The 18,182-nt window shown below is 42.0% G+C and overlaps 2 protein-coding genes across 2 annotated transcripts; one reads left to right on the top strand and one right to left on the bottom strand.

The window, feature by feature from the left end:
• Positions 1–2,023: 2,023 nt before the first annotated feature.
• On the top strand, positions 2,024–3,267 carry LOC116585553 (immunity-related GTPase family M protein 1-like). Its single transcript, XM_032334931.1, has one exon. It carries the CDS (start codon positions 2,042–2,044, stop codon positions 3,230–3,232), a length of 1,191 nt encoding a protein of 396 aa, XP_032190822.1. The 5' UTR covers positions 2,024–2,041; the 3' UTR covers positions 3,233–3,267.
• An 11,279-nt stretch (positions 3,268–14,546) lies between these two features.
• On the bottom strand, positions 14,547–16,147 carry LOC116585554 (T-cell-specific guanine nucleotide triphosphate-binding protein 2-like). The gene is given in 2 exon segments (XM_032334932.1): positions 14,547–15,127; positions 15,130–16,147. Coding segments are annotated over 2 exon segments (1,362 nt in total). The 3' UTR covers positions 14,547–14,783.
• Between the last annotated feature and the right edge of the window lie 2,035 nt (positions 16,148–18,182).

Raw genomic sequence — 18,182 nt, forward strand, 5'->3', positions numbered from 1 at the left:
GCACAGGTGGAGGTTGTGATGGGATTGGATAAACCTGGAAAAGGATTCAAGGGTTTAGGCCAAATCCTGTGTTCTGACTGGCCTGGGCCCCACAGAACATCCAGACTTCTCCACCTCATACCAGGGGCAAACTTAAAGGCAACCAGAATACACAGCATGCTCAGGGGCAGAAGAAACCCCTTCATACAACCAAGTCAGTGAGCCTGGAACTCACCCAGGAGACTGTCTCCCTAGAGCCAGGGTGGCTGGTAAGACCTTCAGAAACCTCAATGTTCCCCCCTAAACAAGAACTTGGGCTATTGTTGGGAAAGGTCAAAAGAGGTCTTAAAGAAGGTTTTGAGTACAAAGGCAAGGGAGGTATTCTCATTCCAAAAGTAATCTTCATTTTTCAAAATTTTCCCTCAGCCTGAGCCGGCCCAGAGCTCCATCTTTCTGGCTTGTAGCTAGGTTGGCCCTTTTATGCTCTGAGGTTCACTGCACTGGTACCAAGGCAATCTTGGTCAAGAACAGCAATACCAGCAGAGTGCATTAGTGTGAGACTTGGAGCAAGCAGTTTAGGCAAGCAGTATTGGTGTGGTGCTGTTTACTGAAGGTTGTTATAGTTGAGGGGTGGGGGAGGGAATGGAGTCAGCCCCTCCTTTGTCCACAGGGAGGAGTCTCTTTGCTTGCTGCTTGCAGGGAAACACTGCCAGAAGAGCTAATAATCTCCCTTCTGTGTGTCTCAGGAGTTTTTCAGATTGCTGTTTTCATGCTCTCTGACTGTGGGTTGTTTGCCTTCTCTCCAGGAACAGCACTGTGTGCTCTGGACTCTAGCCCAGCCAAGGCTGCTGACCTTTAAAACTCCAAACTTTAGGGACATTTTGTAGCTAGGAGCCTGTGCTGGTCCTCTGGGGAGGGTTTTGTCTCACTGGGACTGATGCAGGCAGGTTTGACTGAGATGGGCAGTCATACCAGAGTGCAGGGGCTTGGGACTTGGAGCAAGGTGACTAGGCAGCCAGGGACAGGGGGAATACCCCCTGAGCAGGTGGCTCTGTGCCTGTCCTGAGGGGTGAGGGAGGGAAATGGGGCCCATTCATATTTTTGTCCCCTGAGAGGCATCTCTGTGAACTCACTTCTCACAGATGGATGTACTCCAAGAAGAGTGAACGATCTCTCCCCTGTGTGCTTTTCTCCATGACCAGGGCTCCCTCCTCTCTCTGGCACCCATGATCCATTTCTCCTCCAAACCACATCTCCATGCTTCCTATCTTCCTCAATGTGGTCTCTTCTCTCCCTCTAGTTGTGGACTCTGTTCTGTCAGTTTCAGGTCAATTTCTTGGGTGTTCAGAATGATTTGACAGTTATCCAGCTGTGTTTGAGGGAGGGGACCAACTTAGGGTCCTTCTATGATACCTCCATCTTAGCTCCTCCTCCTATAGTACTTACCTAACTGATAGCTGAAATCTTGTACTTTTTTGACCACTTCCTCCAATTCACCCTTCTCTCATCATCTGTCTCTGCCTCTCTACAAGCCTGATCTGATTTTCAATGAATTATTTCATTTCAGTTTTAGATCCACACATCAGTTAGATCATACAGTATTTGTCTTGCTCTGCCTGATTTATTTTACTGGGCATAATGTTTTCAAGGTACATTCATGTCATCACAAATGATAGGCTTTCCTCATTTTCTATCGTTGAATAATACGTTCAAAGTTTTGACAAACTATTGAACAGTTTTTCAGAGGCTTGCTGTTTCTTTTCTTTCTTTCTTTCTTTTTTTATTTTTTTGTAAGATTTTATTTTTAAGTAATCTCCACACCCAACATGGAGCTCAAACTCACAACCCCAAGATTAAGAGTCCCACTCTCTACTAACTGAGCCAGCCAGTTGCCCCAAAAATTGCTGTTTCTAATCTAAATACCTTTGCAGTGAGTTGGGAGTGGATATGATACCCTCAGTTTGATATAACAAATCTGATGATCCTCAGCCACCCTGTGCACTTGGCCCTCCTAACTCTCCTGCTTTTCTTATTTCCACAGGTCACTCCACTGATCAGAGACATGACACAGCCCAATCAGTCCCTTCACACTCCATTGTCTATATCCTTCATCCCTGCACTGCAGTACAATACAGGATGGACAGTCTTACCTAAGGCAACTGCCACAAACATTGAGAAGGCACTGGTAGAAGCGAAGTTGCTGGGGGTGGTCAGGGAAACCCTGGAGATAGCATCTAGTGCCCCAGTGAGAATTGTTGTCACTGGGGACTCTGGCAATGGCATGTCTTCCTTCATCAATGCACTGAGGGGAATTGGGCATGAAGAGGAGGACTCAGCTCCCACTGGGGTGGTGGGGACCACCCAGATTCCCACTTGCTACTTTTCCCCCCACTTTTCCAATGTGGAGTTGTGGGACCTACCTGGACTAGGGGCAGCTACCCAAACTCTGGGGAACTATCTAGCAGAGATGCAGTTTAGTCTGTATGACCTCTTCATCATCATTGCGTCGGAACAGTTCAGCATGAATCTCATGAAGCTTGCCAAAGCCATCCAGGGACAGGGAAAGAAGTCCTACATTGTCTGGACCAAGCTGGACAGGGACATCAGCACACGTACCCTCTCTGAAAAACGACTCCTGCAGAATATCCATCATGAAGAGAATATTTGGGAAACTCTCCAAAAGGAGAGAGTGCACAAACCCATCATATTCCTGGTCTCCAGCTTTGACCCTTTATTGAATGACTTCCCAGAGCTTAGGGAGACCTTGCACAGGGACATCTCTGATATCAGGTACCATTGTCCTCTAGAGAAATTGTTTGACACCTGTGAGAAGGTCATTAATGACAAGGTGACCTCTTTGCAGGGGCAAATAGCTTCAAATTCTTTCCAGGACTTCCTTGGCATCCAGAATACAGATGATCTGGCAGAGTGTCTGATGGCCTACCACTTGTTTTTTGGTGTGGATGATGAGTCTCTCCAGCAGGTGGCCCAGAGTATGGGGAAACCTATGGAGGAGTACAGGGCTATTATGAAGTCTCAGGATCTGCACACTGTCCTCACTGGGGACAGGGTATTATCTTTCATGAATTGTAATACAGCCTCTTACTTATATTCAATTCTGAGACACATCCCATTCTTAGGTGATAATGTTCTCAACTACCTGAGAGTGTGGAAACACAGACACTTCCTTGAAATAGTTGCCAAGGACACCAGGACCATCATGAAGAAAATCCTCACAGACTCCATCATCTGAAGAGCTGTGGTTTCTTCTCGAGGGAAGTCAGGACATCTGGGGTCCTCTTTTCACACTGTACCCTTCCTGAATTTTCAATCAAGCTCAATATTTCCACTTTCATTGGCTGTAAGTTCTTCAAAGCAAATGGACTGATTTTCTCATTTTGAATCCCTGTTGGGAAACTCTAAAATTTGTTCTACTTCTTGTCACTTACTAAATGAGTCTGGATCCAAAAGTGAATGAAAAGATTGGCTCTGTAACATACAGTCTCATTCTGATATCTCCTTATCACTTAACATTAACATCCATTCTCCAGACCCTCTTGGTTTCTCATGTTCCTTCACTTCTCACCTCTGGACTTATAGAGGCATACAGATGCAGAGGGGAGAACATCCTTTGGGATGTTCCCTTTGAGGAAATATGATGGAGAATGTATGTTTAGCTATTCTTTGAAAGTTTCCAAGACCATTCTGGTATTCTGCAAAGCTCTGCCCTTACACCTCCCCTCACTGATTGCACAAAAACATTTATACAGGGGAAAAAAAGGGATACAGGAAATGGACACAAGGGCCATTGTTACTGGGAATAGAAAGCTGTTGAATGTATATGCAAATCTGACTATTTAAGTAGTGACACTGACTGCCCAGAGTTCATGCTCTTCACGTGCACAGCTCATGCTGGGCCTGTCATAGGAAATAGTACCTGTTAGATTATGTTTCCTTTAGAGAAGTGTTTGTTTACTTAAAGTTACCTTCTATGTTGTGTTCTTTGCCAAAGTTATCTCCTATGTCTGTCAAAGGAATCTTAATCTGATTGTCAACATTGAGGAAACTAAACCGGTGCCTATGACGTCACTGTCTATGCAGTTAACCCAACATGTATAGACTCTATGGAAATTCTCCTAATTGGAAACCATTTTAGACCCTGGTTCTAGATTTTTCCCTTTACTGTGTGTGTGTGTGTATAACAAAAATTGTTTTTTATAACAGCTTTTTTTCAATGATGTTTGAAACCTCACTCTCCATACCAAAAGTAACATAATCTGGGTCTCACCACTGTGGGAGTCATTCATTCCTCACAAGAGCAACCGTCCTTCCTAGCAACATTCTCCATCAACCACATGACCTTACTCTATTTACCTGGGAAGATCACACCCAGTATGGAACCCAATCTAAATTTGTTGGACATAATCTGAATTGGACCAATGTGTAAAATTTTGGCCACCATATCTTTGTAACTGAAGGTATAAGATAATTAAACAAATCTGGGGGCAAAGTAAGAAGGGGATGAGGAAGTGGCACAGTATGGTTTTATCATAATAATACTATGCCATTCCCTTAACCTCAGATGATTCTGCATAGTAATGATGACATTACTCCAGAAAATCCTTTTTTCCCTGAAAGGGTCCCATGCAACTCTTCTAATTCTTACTCTCAGTTGGACTAGTTGCTCTCCCAGCCTGGAGCACAGGCCTTGCTCACATCCATCCATTACATTGGTGGTGCCTGTGCTTCTTGGATTCCCTGGTTCATTCACATTAGGTCCATTCTCAAACAAAGTGAGAAAAAAAGTTCCCTGGGAGGTACTTTCTGAGTCTTTGCTATTCAATTTAAGGACTTCGTTAATTGGTCACTTTTAATAAATAGTTTGAGTATAGGAAACAACATCATTTTCTCTTAGAACTCTGAAGATCTATCTCCTCCTAGCATGCCATGTTGCCAGTATAAAGACCAATGCCAATTCCATTCCATTCCTTGAATGGTCACCTGGTTGTCTTAATCCCTGGGGACTATGTCAGAAGTGTTGCCAGGGGACTAGTGACCTGGAGGACCTCCATCAACACTCAGCATTCAGAAGGCTTCTTAAGTGACAGCTGATGTGAAGACATGGATGAAATGGAAACGCATATTACCAAGTGAGAGAAATCAATTTGGAAAGGCTAAATACTGCATGATTCCAAGTGTGTAACATTCCAAGAAAGGCAAAACTGTAGAAATGAGAAAAAGATCAGTGGTTCTCAAGGGTTCAGGGCAGGAAGGGACAAGCCGGTGGAGCACAGAGGCCATTTAGAGCAGTGAAACCACTCTGTGTGATATGATAATGGTGGATAAATTATATTTTTGTCAAATCTCATAGAATATACAATGCCAAGAGGGAACCCAATGTAAACTATGGACATGGAGGGAGAAAAATGGGTCAGTTTGGGTTCATGAATTGTAGGATGGTGTGAGATGTTGACAGTGGACAGGCTATACTTGTGTGAGGGCAGGGGGTTCATGGGAATCCTATGCACCTTCTGCTCAATTTTGCTGTGACACTAAAGCTGCTTTAAAATAGAGTCTAGTGAAAAAGATAATGGTTTCTGACATCATTCTTCCCCTTTAGCATTGTTTCTTATTATGTGTTCTAAGCTCAATCATGTTCAGCAACTAGCTACAGTAGGATATATATGATACAATATAGATATATACACAGAATAAAGTGAGATATAAAGATGAATACCTGTTAACTCAACTCCCAAATTAAGAACTGGAATGTTACTTAAATCATTGGATATTCCCACAAGCATCACCCCATATTGCGTCTCTCTGCATCTATTCTCAGATGTACAGATCCTTTGAATTTGGACTTTAATGTGTGTGTGTGTGTGTGTGTGTGTGTGTGTGTGTGTGTGTTTACTTTCTTTAGTTATTTCCATAGATGTGTGTTTCCTCAGACATTATATCATTTAGTTTTGCTTGTTTGGATGCTTTAGAAAAATTGAATTAGTTTGTGTTCCATCCTCTGTAAAGCGGCTTCTCATTTACATTGTTTCTCTCGCATGTGTTCTCCATTTTGCCAAGATAGCGCATAATCTATTCACTGTCAGTGGAAATTTGAGTTTGGGGTTCTTTACAGTTGTTTCTATCTCTTCAACACCGTTCTTCTAAAAACATCCTACACATGTTTCTGGTACACCTATGGCAAACTTTCTCTAGAACTAGCTGTGGAATTGCTGTGTCATAATATACAGATACACATTGTGTGAAAGGAATACTATATATTGCTTACAAAACACCCTCAAATCTCCCATCTCTCAGATATTTTCTGTATTTCTATCTCTACTGGCCAGTTGAGAAGGCTCCTAACCTTACAACTCAGATATAGACTATACCTGTAACTTAGTGCCTGTGACCACCCCCTTGTCTCTAGGAGATTAATGGTGTCTAACCATATTTGCATCTGAAGCAGTTTTCCTGAGTCATGTCCTTTAAGCTCTGCAGGATCTGCTGGCTCACTCTCATGGGTCCTCCTCTGATGGACTTCCCCAGGGATGCTGGGGTTCTCAGACATGCACACAACATTCTGTAATCCAACTCTAACACTACACAAAGACTACTGTTACTAAACATATCTTTAGGCTTAGGGCTCATTCTGGAGTGAAGTGTATACCCACAAGTTCCTGTGTTGAAGCTGTGAAGCTGTAGGAGGCTCATTAAGGAGATAATGAAGGTTAACTGAGCTCAGATGGGTGGGGCTGTGACTCATGGGGCTGATTTTAGAAGGAGGAGAAGAGACACCAAGGATGCACACACAGAGAAAGGCCATAAAGGACACAGGAGAATTGGGCCATCTGCAAGCCAAGGACAGAAGCTTCAGAAGAAGCAAAACCAAAGGCACCTTGATCTAAGATGTACAGCCTTCAGAATAGTGAGGGAATAAATTTCTGTTATTTAAGCCTCCCAGCCCATGGTATTTTGTTATGGCAACTCTAGCAAACCAACTTCCTGAAACTAGGAGCAATTTCCAGAATACAGTCTGATCCCCAATAGATTTTTATTCTAATTCATGCCTCAGTTGCTCTCCATTGGATTGGAAGTATGTTTTTAGTTGGGGTTGATGAAGACTCCAGGGATTTAACTCCCAATTTTATTTTTAATTATTTATTTATTTATTTATTTATGTCACTGAAGCCTTGAAAACTCTCCTTCTCTTCCAGCTAGCACCATGATCAACTCTGGGGAGCTGCTCACGTAGATGCATTAGCCCAAGAGGCACCTGGGTAGCTTCCACCCAGCCTCCCACAGAGGCTCTACCATCCTTCCTTCACCACCATCACTATGCAACACTGGTTAGGTTTCAATGTGTGACAGCCAGAGTGGCCCACTGAGACCCTGAGTGTGCTCTGAACACTGAGGTCACAGGGCTGGGTTCAGGTCCCAGACCTTTCTCTGGGAGTATAGTGAATGAAGACTCTCCTGACAATGGTTCCTCTCACTGGATGTGACCAGAGATATTTTGTGGTTCAAGAACTATGAAAGATGCTTTTTGCCTTTTACTTTCTACCAACTTGAGAAATCAAAAAGGAAATTAACCAAAAAGCATGACATCACTTCATATTGAGTGCCATTTTTAAATTTAAACATACAGTGAACTCCTATCAAGTCAGTGACAGGAAAACGAGTGTGTTGAAAAGGAACATAAATGACTCAAAAAGCCCACAAAAGCAAATATTGGTGTTGTGCTTCTTCTCTCAGTATTGGAGACAAGAAACTCAGGTTGTCTGGTTGTAAGATGGGTGTTCCTGGCTGATGAAATAGAAATGTTTCCTATTCTCACTAAGGTATGGGTGGAACTTCCTTTAAGATCACCACATTCACCTTCATTTCATAAACCAGCAGGTGACTGTGACTCTCAGCACCCCCATATTAGGGAAGATGGTGGCTGGGGAAAGCTTTCCTGCCCTCAGTATTTTCAGAGGCTTGGGGGAAGAAGCAGATAATGGAATGTAGGAGAAAACATTTAGAAAGAGACCACCCAAAGCAAATTCTGCTGTGTAGGGGAGGATCTTGTCGCTCAGGTAAAGACTGTCCTGGCACAAATAGGAGATGCAGTGTAGGAAATATGGCCAATGAGATTGTACTAGCAGTGTATGGTGACAGCTGGTAGCTACACTTGTGATGAGCACAGCAGAGCCTACAGAGTTGTGGATTTATTTGTTGTATACCTGAAACTAATGCAACATTCTGTTTCAACAATACTTCAAGGAAAGAAATGAGTTTCCCAGGAGTTCTAATTAAAGAAATCCCTCATTAAGATAATGGGGGTTAGGCTAGCTGTGGAGGAGAGATGGGAGTTCAGATGTAACTTGTCTCCTTTTGTGTTGTCCCAAAGAGCAAATCTACCAATCAGTGCAGGACCTAGAGACCACTTGGAAATCCCACAGCAGCTGACTCTTACTCTCTTCCCTCTAGCCTCAGACTCTGGCTCACCTCCTCCATGGACCATGCCAGTCATGACATCACCCCGGACCTCATTCTTCATGCATAAAATATGGAATTGGAGGATAGTAGTATTCAAGGACTCCTCCTGCGTCGGTGTGCTTTGGTTCTGTGACTCCTGGAAGCAAAAGAGGACAGTTTCCCTGCCCACCTAGCTATAGACTTGCACACCTGCTGACAGCAAGTTGGACTCAGTCAAGGGCTTCAGCTGCCCTTTAGGGCCTGAGACTTCGTGGTTGTTCCATACAGATCCCCAAGAACTGATGTAAGATCAGTCACAGGCAGAGCAGCCTCCTTCTTGAGGTCAGGTCTAAGTGGGAAGGGAGTGATGACAACTGCCCTCCTTCTGTTATAAGCCACACCAACACTCACAGTTCCTTTCCTCCTTACTCAGTTCACTTCAGAAATCCTTGTATGCCTGTATAGGTGGTTTGCTAGGTAGTTTCACACTTGAAAATGGGTTCACCTTGGCCTGATCACCAGCCAGCTGCACTAGTGTTTTAGTCAGAATTATTTCTGCTGCAAGAGCTTTGTCTGCTCAGGCTGCCATAGCAAAGTCCCACAGTCTGGGTGGCTTAAACAACAGAAATTGGTTTTCTCATAGCTCTAGGGCTAGAAGTCCTAGATCAAGGTGTTTTCAGGGTTGGTTTCTTCTGAGGCCTCTCTCCTTGGTTTGCAGAGTGCCAGCTTCTCCTTCTCCCTGTGTCCACATGGTCTTTCCTGTGTGCCTGCTTGACTGCATCCATCTTTCCTCTGCTTACAAGAAGTCATATTGGATTTGGGACCATCCTGAATATCTCATTTTAACTTCACTGCCTCTTTGAAGAACTTGTCTCCACATACATTTACTTCAAAGGCATTGGGGGTTTGGACTTCATCACAGAATGGGATGGAAGTGGGGGGGACACAATTCAGCCCAGTAGTGGCTTCAAGCACCTCCACCAGCCTGGGGCACAGAGGAACAAATGTGGCTGCCTTGTTGTCACATCAGGGTTTTGTTTTCTCAGGTCAACTAAATCCCTTTCCACTCACTCACCTGCTTCCTGGCTTCCCTCGTTGTCTTTTTGTTGTCTTCTCCCCTGGAGAGAGAGAGAGAGAGAGAATGAGAGAGAGAGAGAGAGAGAGAGAGAGAGAGTGTGTGTGTGTGTGTGTGTGTGTGTGTGTGACTATTTACATAGGATAGGTTTCTATATATATATAGGAAAGGACAGTCAAGGATCACAGCCTCTGGCATGAGCCCCTAACAGTGATGGCAGCACTTAGATGGGAAGGCGATGACAACTCAAAGGTATCAGAGGGAAATGAGGGAGCAGGAGGAAAATCGACCTTTCATTAGTGTCCGAGAGATAAGAAACTACTACACTATACCTACACCTAAATGATTTTCTGGCACATAGTAGCCTGTCAGTCAATGCTAGCTGGTTGAAAACTGAATGCATAAAGATCAGAGGCCATACACAGGGAACATTCAGAGAACAACAACAACAAAATCTCTTGGAAATAAGAAGTTTGAGAACTAGGTGGAAACGAACTACACAAGGCTTGGAAAATCAGGAAATCATTCAGAAGTAAAAAATAAATTTTTAAAATGATGGCATTTGAGCCTTGAAAGATGACAGAGTGTAGGAAGACTCTGGGCTTGTCTGTTCCCAGGAACACAAGTAGATAACTATCAATTCTTCCTAAATACTCCAGAAATCAGTCTGAAGACTGACAGAACAAACTTCACAACATAGAGAGGAGACTACCTCAAACATGCAGGGAAGGAGAGTCTGCAGACAACTGGCCTGAAGGATTGTACAGCCAGAGCATAACAGCAGAGCGCACTTAATGCAAACCAGAGTCATTCTTGGGAGCACAAAGCCCCAGACATTACATAACCTGTTCTTCATAAAGCCATTACTTTCAGGAATAGGAAACATAACTGGCTTTTTTAACACACACAAAAAAAGAAGGTAGAGGGTTAGAAAAGATGTCAACGTGGAGGAATTTATCCTAAATGAAAGAACAAGATAAGACCATAGCAGACATCTAAGCAAAAAAGATAGAAATAACATGATGGATAGAGAATATAAACTGATAAGCAGGGGTGCCTGGGTGTCTCAGTGGGTTAAAGCCTCTGCCTTTGGCTCAGGTCATGATCTTGGGGTCCTGGGATCGAGCCCCACATCAGGCTATTTGCTCAGTGGGGAGCCTGCTTCCCCCTCCCCCTCTACCTGCCTCTCTGTCTACTTGTGATCTCTCTGTCAAATAAACAAATAAAATCTTTAAAAAAACCTGATAATCATCAGCATACTTACTGGGCTTGAGAAGATAATTAAGGACATCATCCTTATCACAGATATAAAATATTTTTAAAAGATCCAATCAGAAACGAAGCATGCTGTAAATGAGATTGTAAACAGGCATTAATGCAATGAACAAAAGGCTGGAAGAAACAGAGGAATGAATAAGTAATACAGAGAACAAAATAGTAAAAAATAATGAAGCTGAGCAAGGGAAAAAGAAGAATTATGAAACTTAAGAATAGACTTAGGGAACTCTGTGACTCCTTCAATTATAATAACATTCATATTATAGGGGTCCCAGAAGTAGAAGAGAGAAAAGGGGACAAAAAATTTATATGAGGAAATAATGGCTGAAAATGTCCCTAATCTGGGGAAGGAGACAGACACCCAGATCCAGGAGGCACAGAGAACTCCCATCAAAATCAACAGAAGCAGGCCAACACCAAGACAGAGTAAAATAAAATTTGTAAAATATAGAGATAAAGAAAAAAGAAATCCTAAAGGCAGCAAGACCAAAAAAAAAAAAAAAAAAAAATCCTTACTTACAATGGAAGATAGACAAGACCAGCTGCAGATCTCTCAAGAGAAACTCATCAAGCCAGATGGGAGTGGCATGCCATATTCAATGTGCTGAGTGGGAAAAATTTGCCGCCAACAATATTCTATCCAGCAAGGCTATCATTCAGGATAGAAGGAGAAATAAAGCATTTCCCAGAGAAACGAAACTTAAAGGAGTTTGTGACCAGTGAACCAGCCCTGCAAGAAATATTAAAGGGTATTCTTCGAATGGGAAAGAAGGACCAAAAGTGACAAAGACCATAAAGGACCAGAGAAAATCTCCAGAAGCAATGACAAAACAAGTAATAGAGCATAAAATATGTATAAAAATAATTACTTTCAATGTAAATGGACTACATGTTCCAATCAAAAGCAACAGGTTTTCAGAATGGATTAAAAAAAAATAACTATATTATGCCTACAAGAGACTCATTTTAGACCTGGACACCTCCATATTGAAAACGGAAGGGATGGACAAGGGACATACAAATCAAAACTACAATGAGTTATCACCTCACTCCTGTCAGAATGGCTAAAATCAAGAACAGAAGAAACGACAGGTGTTGGTGGGGCCATGGAAAAAAGGGAACTCTCTTACACCATTGATGAGAAAGCAAACTGGTGCAGCCACTCTGGACAGCAGTATGGAGTTTCCTCAAAAAATTAAAAATAGAACTACCCTACAACCTAGTAATTGCACTACTAGGTATTTACCCAAAGGATACAAACATACTGATTCAAAGGGGCACATGCACCCCAATGTTTATAGCAACATTATCAACAATAGCCACATTATGGCAAGAGCCCACATGTCCACATGAATGGATAAAGAAGAGTAGTATATATAGATATACAATGGAATATTACTCAACCATGAAAAGAATGAAATCCTGCCATTTGCAATAATGTGGATGGAGCTAGAGAGTATCATGTTAATGAACAAAATCAGTCAAAGGAAGACAAATACCATATGATTTCACTCATATATGGAACTTAAGAAATAAAACAAACGATCATAGGGGGAAAAAAGAGAAGCAGAAGGAGAAAAAGACTCTTAACTATGGAGAACAAATGGGTGGTCACTGGAAGGGAGGAGGGGAGGACAGTGGGTGAAAAAGTTGATGGGGATTAAAGAGTACTTACTTATTCACTTATTGTAGTGAACATAGAGAAGTGGTCAGAAGTGTTGACTCACCATTATATACCAAAACTAATATAATACTGTATGTTAATTACAGTGGGGTTTTAAAAATAGTAAATAAATAAGTAAGTAAATAAATAAATAAAATCTTGAAATAAATTGTTTTAAGGAAGGGAAAAATGAAGGGGGGAGAATCAGAAGGGGAGACAAATCATGAGAGACGGTGGATTCTGAGAAACAAACTGAGGGTTTAGAGGGTAGGGGGTGGGGGATGTGTTGGCCTGGTGATGGGTATTAAGGAGGGCACATATCCATGGAGCACTGGGTGTTATACGTAAACAATGAATCTTGGAACACTACATCAAAAACCAATTATGTACTGTGTGGTGACTAATATAACATAATAAATGGAGGAGGAGGAGAAGGAGTGGGAGGGGGAGGAGAAAAGTAGAAGAAGAAGGGAAGGGGGGGAGAGGGGGGTGGAGAAGAAGAAGAAATAAGTTGTTTTCTTATACCAACAAAGTTTAGATTTGCTTTGTATTTTATTAAATGTTAGATCATCTTGTTTAATTAAATTACACAGTTACCAAGCTTTGTAAAACATTTGCATGCATTTTCAATGTAAAATAAGTTGCATTAAGGAAAAACTAGCCTTTACACTGCCTCTCCACCCATCACTTCCCCAATACACAATTGAATTTTATTACTGAAGTTGTTTCATATTTAATTGAAGAATATGTGCAAATATGTAATTCATATTTTACACTATCTTAGATCGTCACTAACATACTGTACATATAATTCTCCATCTTACTTTTTGCATTGAACAATATATCTTGGAGATGAGAACACAGCAATATAGAGGATATTACTGACTCCTTTGTATAGTTGTCAAATCATCTATCTATTTTGTAGCTATAATGTTTCCTATTGAAGAACATTTAAATTTTGTGTTTTACCATTTCAAATAGTGCTGTAACTAATAACTTTTAACATATGTCTTTTTGTAATTTTTCCAGATTTATTATTCCTTTCCCCCTCATCTTTATTTAGGTAAATTGGCAAACAAAATCATTTTAAGTGTACAATGTGATGATTTGATATATATGTACATGTAGTGAAATGATTACCATAATCAAGTAAATTAATATAATTAATACATCCATCACCTCACATATATACTGTGTGTAAGTGTGTAAAAATGCTTAGGATCTACTTTCTTAGCAAATTTCAAGTATTATTATTATTGTCGTAGAATATAAAAGACTGTTACAAACCATAGTCACCATGCTATACATTCAACTTACAACTAGAGTATCAAAAGCTGTACACATTTCTCCCCCACTTTCCATCCCCTGTTAACCACCAATCTACTCCCAGTTTTTATGGCCCAGATTCTTCAAAGTGGGATCACTGGGGCAAAGTGTAAAGGTGTGCTTTCCTAGGGATGGCCTAATCTGTACACACTGTGTACGAATGAACATTGTATGACAGACTATTTTTATAGTTGCATCCACACAATGTCAAACTTGCAATCCACCCAATCTAATAGCAGATAAATGATATCTTATTGTAGGTGCCATTTATAATTTGTAGTTCCCTCCTTAGACAAGAGATTGGATATGTTTAAGGAACTTTTGTATTTTTCTTTTTTTAATTTCCACTTAGATTCATGACAATCCTCTTGTCTCTTATTCCCTAACCTCCATTCTCAGGCACAAAATATACTGCCAGCCACCAAAAGGTGTCTAGACCTACAGTTTGCAAACCCTTGGACTATTTTTCCATCTTACACATTTCTTCCTCTCACAGTGTGCCTTAGATAGATTTTTTTTCCTTAGCCAATGTTTCTCTTCCATTTCCTGTGACACATGTTCAGTTCACTGTATTAATATTTATTCAATATGATAATCCTAGAAAGGACAAGTAGGATATCAGTCAACATTAACTGAGCAGAATTTCTGCCTTCACAACAGAATAACAGGAGTGCCAAAAATAGACTATGTATGCAATCATTTAAAAAATAATTTCTGAAGATCTGTGTGAACAGCCTTTTCTTACTACTCTGTCAGTAGAAAGACCAGTGCTGGGTATGTAGTAACCACCGCACAATGAGATATTCTCTCTGCTAAGCAGAAAATTCTAGACTCCTGTCCTTCATTTTCCCAGGAAAGGTCATATGAAAAGAATCTTTAGAGCTGATTGTTCTCACTGTCAAATAACGGTCATTAAGTTCATGGTTTATTCCAGAGTGAATTATGGATGTGTCTGTGAAACACCTTGAGGGGAGTGTGTCAGGATTGCTTCAGGGAAGTCCTAAGTCATCCTTCCAGGTCCCTGTGCCATGCCAATACTGAGAATAATTCAGGATCTGGCTGCTCATTTTCCCCACTTTCATTCCTGACATTCTGAGGTAGATAGGATTGCCCAGAGTCAACAGGGTCCTTAAAAATAACTTGTTTTTTAAGAAGAACTTTTGCATCATTCACCACCATCTCAAGGAAATAATTTTGCAAGTAGAATATCTTCCTAAAGTAAATACCACTGGCAATGGGTCCTCCAGTAACAGCGCAGAATTTTTCCACATATCTCAACAGTTTTTCTCCTAATAACTCATCACCCTTCTCAGCTGATAGCAAATGGGGAGAGGTGAGGTTTGCCTTGGTTTCTCCGGTGACACATGCAAGTCCTTGGCTATGGTTTCCAGGGATGAGTCATCCAGCCCAAAGTAAGACCTGTAGAGGGTTAAAGTCTCCTCCAGCTTCTCCACATCATTATCACTGATAAAACCGAGGAAAGGGATGGTGGCTGATGCTCCAGCCATCAGGGCCTCCAGCCAGACCTTCTGTTTCAGGGAATCCCTCTTAGGGTCAATGGCGGCCTCCATAACATTCGGCAGGTATTGCATGAAGATGTGGCGCTTGTGGGCTGGAAGCACCCTCAGAAAGGTGGTCTCCAGGTGTGGGAAGTCATAATCAGACAAATCAAAGCTAGGGATTAAGAAGAACTGAGTGCCACCCATATTAGCATTCTCCAACTGAGCCACACAGTCACTGCGGATCCTTTGTAGGATTTCATCCTTATTGAATGTGCTGGGTTTACTTATTTTTGCACTATGTAAATCGCTGTCCACTTTAGTTCGAACAAAGTAGAAATTCTCCATTCTTCTAATTGCTTCAGCCAAATGAGCATCATTAATTTTGAAGCATGTAGAAGAGATGATAATAAAGAAGTCATACTCACCAAATTTCATCTTCTTCAGATACTTCTGTGGCTGAAAGGTAGTGGTCATCATACCAGGCAGATCCCAAAATGTCACATTGGGAAGTTTCGGGTTTTTGTATGCTCTTCTCTCCAAGGTTGTCTCCACTGCCCTGGTGGGGGCAGCCCCTTCTTCATCATGCCTCACCCTCCGCAGGGCATTTATGAAACTAGACTTCCCTGTTCCAGGCTCCCCGGTCACAACAATGTTTAGAGGGGCAATGTCAATATCTCTCAATGCATCACTAATTACAGAAGCCACTCTGGGAATGTCCCCCACCCTCAGGCGTGTTTCAATCAGTGCGATGGTTTCCTGAAAGAGGATTTTGCTTTCTGGCTTGAAGTTCTTAAAAAGCTTGTCAAAGCTGGAGGCCAAATCACTACTCTTTGTATAAGAGGATGTGGAAGAGAGGGACTGACCCATGGCTGGAGCAGTAGAAGGCACTATGGGGAGGAGAAAAAAAGGGAAGGAAAAAGTTAATAAAGCGAGAAATGGCATGGGCTGTGCTGTTAGGGACAGGTATAATGTCAGTCCTGCCCACAACATTGCACCCAGGAGTGCTTCTCTTTCTGTCCAGTCATTGCTTTTGTTCAGGCTCTTCCCTTATCTTGGAAAGCCCTTCTTCTATAAGACACTCTTCATTCTTCCAGACTAATTTTACAGCCTGATTCTTCAATCCAAACTTTCCCAGAAGCCCACATCATTCTTATTTATCTTGCTTTAGTTTACTTTGTTTGTAATGTTATGAAAATATTACTTTTTCATTGCAGCGAATCTAAGCACCAGCAGTTATCTCAACACCCCTTCCCACTGTGATGTAAGACCCTCCAGAAAACCCACTTCTGATAACCTCCTACAACACCATGTCACAGAACTTGGTTCTCACATGAGGCACCTAAGTAAGGATGACTGGCTCCTTTCTTTCTCAGAAAAGATACTGTATATCTTCATTAGGAGAAACTTTCAATGATTGCAAATGTGTTTTTTATCTAGTTTTCTTTTGTGTGTGTTTTTTACCTAGTTTTTATCTAGCTTTTTCTTTTATCTAGAAAGTGTGCTGGCTTGTGAAAGTTTTGAAAGGACTCTTTGTATTTCATGGAAAAGCAACAGCAGGTGGCATGGGTTCCCATGTTATAAAAAGTATGTTGGACTATCCACTTGCTATGACCCACCCCAACTGTTCCAAGACCCCACCCAACACCTCCTTCATACCTGTGCATAAAAGTGGACAGAAATCACGCAGGGGAGATAGTCCTCCTGGAGGACTGACTGATGTATAGAGTGCCAATGATGTAAAAGATCATGTGAACAAAGACTGAAGCAGGGACTTCTGTCACTTTCTCTGATATCAATGAAATTGAGCTTGTTCTTGAATCCCTGAACCTATCTGATCACTGGAAGCTTATATCTTGAGAGGGGGCACCAGAAGAATCATATACCCAGCACTAAAGGTAATGTGAAAGATTTGTATACTGCCCCCTGCAGAGATTAAGGGCAGAGTTTTTAGACCAGGAAGCAAGTCACTTCAAGTCACCACTGATGTCTGAGCAGCACGCAGGCTGGAGAGGTGTGCTTTGGATAAAATGAGGGATCAGACATCCTTTGGGGGCTTTCGGCTAGCTGTTGCTGCAGCCCAGGAGACGATGGCAAAAGACATTTTTGGAAGAAATTATTCAGACCAAGTGCACATTGTCTGGACTTGCACACATATGAATGCAGCATGCAGACATTCTCCTTAGAAGAGAAAACTGGGGGGAGCGTGTCTAGCTTGTCAAGGGTGAAAGAGGCAACTATTAAACAAACAGGAATCATGGTGCCAGCACATCCGACTACCCAGCAGGAATATTCTTCACATACAGAAGAAAGGAAATCCTGAGCATCTGGCATGTGCAGGGACAACCTCTTGCTGTGTGGAGAGAAAAGCATCCCACCACCCCTCTGGGGAGCAAGCCTCTCACAAAGCAGATTGAAGGAGACTAAGTATGGAAGTGGCATATACAAGCTTGGCCTCAAGGGCGAGCCAACAAGGTGAGACTACAACTCCTTCTGCTACAGTCTCCTGCCTGTGCATTCTCAGAGGATGGGGAGGAAAAACAAAAAGACTCCTTGAAACAACTTGTTTCATGAGCCGGTCCACTTTCTACATAAAAGAATGCATTGGAGGGTGAGGAAATACACCTGAGACAGGTCCTAAGGAGTGGAACAAATAAAGGGAAATAAAGGGAACCAAATGACAGAGTTAGAGGGTAAGCAGACGTGGAAAGCGAAATTCTGTGCACTGAGCATATTTCAACTCCACAAAAGCCATGCCCTATTCTTCTATAGGTTCTATACCTCACCTGATGTTGTATGTAGAGCTCTGTTACTTAGTATTTTCTGTTGCAACAGCAGTGCAGGGGGGGGGCAGGGGCAGAGTACCTTACGATATCCCTGGGAGCTTGTACTTACCTTCTGGCAC

Source organism: Mustela erminea, chromosome 3, assembly GCF_009829155.1.
Source record: "Mustela erminea isolate mMusErm1 chromosome 3, mMusErm1.Pri, whole genome shotgun sequence".
Taxonomy (NCBI): domain Eukaryota; kingdom Metazoa; phylum Chordata; class Mammalia; order Carnivora; family Mustelidae; genus Mustela; species Mustela erminea.

What these genes read in the sequence shown, in the direction of transcription:
- LOC116585553 (XM_032334931.1), top strand. Translation starts at nt 2,042, where the DNA reads ATGACACAGCCCAATCAGTCCCTTCACACTCCATTGTCTATATCCTTC.